This window comes from Haplochromis burtoni, unplaced genomic scaffold (assembly GCF_018398535.1).
Source record: "Haplochromis burtoni strain Fernald_Lab_line unplaced genomic scaffold, NCSU_Asbu1 Contig_5298, whole genome shotgun sequence".
NCBI classification, from domain to species: Eukaryota; Metazoa; Chordata; class Actinopteri; order Cichliformes; family Cichlidae; genus Haplochromis; species Haplochromis burtoni.
In genome coordinates, this window is record NW_024587659.1 from 1 (window position 1) to 1,871 (window position 1,871).

The 1,871-nt window shown below is 47.9% G+C and overlaps 1 protein-coding gene across 1 annotated transcript; it reads right to left on the reverse strand.

Moving 5' to 3' along the window:
• Positions 1-571: 571 nt before the first annotated feature.
• On the reverse strand, positions 572-1,554 carry LOC106633015 (protein mono-ADP-ribosyltransferase PARP12-like; the record flags this gene model as incomplete). Its single annotated transcript, XM_042218023.1, is given in 2 exon segments — positions 572-1,023; positions 1,117-1,554. A coding segment is annotated over 1 exon segment (335 nt), but the record flags the coding sequence as incomplete, so codon positions are not given.
• Between the last annotated feature and the right edge of the window lie 317 nt (positions 1,555-1,871).

The following is a 1,871-nucleotide window of genomic DNA, read 5'->3' on the forward strand; positions in this document are numbered from 1 at the left end:
TAACTAAAGTGTGTAATTATGTGGGCTACAGACAATAATTAAGTTATAGACTATATTTATATGAAAAACGTGTATACTCACTGCATTTGAATTATTTTAACCATATGTAACCACCTGCATGTGTTTGGAAAAAAAAAAAAAAAAAAAAAAAAAAAGGCTTTGATTTTGCCACCCCATTTGATTTCTTTGCCACCCTAAGAAAATTTCTCTAGATCCGCCCCTGTTCCTGTGGTCTAATTTCTCAGGAAAACAAAACTCATCTGACAATCAGCTGGTTGCTGACGTCACAGTGACGTCTGGCAGCAGGTGTCAGCTTGTTTCCTGTCAGCTTTAGAGACAACACCCACCACCGACAATAACAACAACAACAACAACAACAATAAGAATAATGATGAAGATGGTAATAAGGATGATGTGTGGATGATAAAGATGATGAAGATAAGGATGTCTCTGTTGCGGCGGAAACTTTGTTTCTGTTTCATTTCCTTAACTTTCGTTCAGCCTCTGTGTGTGTGTGTGTGAAAGAGAGAGAGAGACACACACGCACGCACGCACACACACACACACACACCTGCCCTTGCCGAACTTGCAGGTTCCGTAGATGTAGAATCTGCAAAGGTGCAGTTGGTCACAGTCTGCGCACGGCTCCCCGAGCCGGTGGCTCACGCACACGCGCAGTGACGTCTGCGCCAGCACCGTGCAGTCCTCGGGGCGTAGCCAGCCATCCGTCTCCGGCCCGCGGACCATCAGGAAGCGGGGATGCCCATAGACCAGCTTGCAGAGGAGCTCCTCGGAGACACGGCAGAGTCGCCGCAGCTCCTCGTATAGCTGCGGGAGCCGCAGAGCTCCTCCGGCGGCGCACAGCAGCCTAGTGGCCTCAAAGATCACTCGGTCGCACCCAGACATGTTCTCTGCTCGGCGTCCAGACTCCGACTGAGGACGGGGGAGGCGGACCGACAAGCATGTGACAGCCGGGCTTCCGCTCTCAGTGACGTTTAATCGCGGAGCCTCATCAGTTTGTCACTGCCACAATAATAAATACAGGCGAGCACCATATAACACAACCGGAAATAAAGTAAAATACATGTCAGTCACATTAACAAACAAACTGCAAACCCAAGTGTCTGTCTCTCTCTCCGGAGCAGGTGAGTCCTGGTTCGAGCACAGCTCTGGTCCTTCATCACTGGATCATCACTTACATTTATGAGCGCCAGTAAACGCGTCACTCAGTGTTTCACTGAAAGAGTTCATAAAGCTTACATGCAGGATTTATTTCACCATGTCATCATCCAGTTGTCTGTGCAGCAGTGTACGGCGTGTCTGTGCAGACGTGTTTACACTGCTCGCTCCGTCAAAGGACCACCACGAGAGACGTCGTACTTCAGTCTAAGCTCGTGGTTGTCGTGAACGTTTAGCTTTGTCTAGTTTGTGTGCAAGCGCCATGAACCATAAATTGAAACTCTTCATAAAATGACTGTCACGGTCCATTTTACTGTGTTACTGGTGACAACACCTGGGCCCTATTTCAGGAAGCCGGTTTAGAAAACTCAGAGTGAAAAACGATACTCAGGGTTGAGTAACCCCGAACTGTCCAACTCGGAATATTCGGTTTCAGAAAGGCTGATAACAATTAGTTCAATCAACGCGGAGTTGCTTTAACCCCAAGTTAAGCGCGCGCACGAGGATACATAAAGCCCTGATTAGTGGAGCACAGATTAAGCGAGTCACCATGGAGACGGAGGGAAAGAAGGCGCGGTCAATGTATTTTACAGCGCTTGAGGCCGAAATTCTGATGGCAGCATATGCCGATAACATGCAAATTTTGCGGAAAAAAAGTAACACAGCCTCAGCTGCAAAAGAAAGGGAGTGCA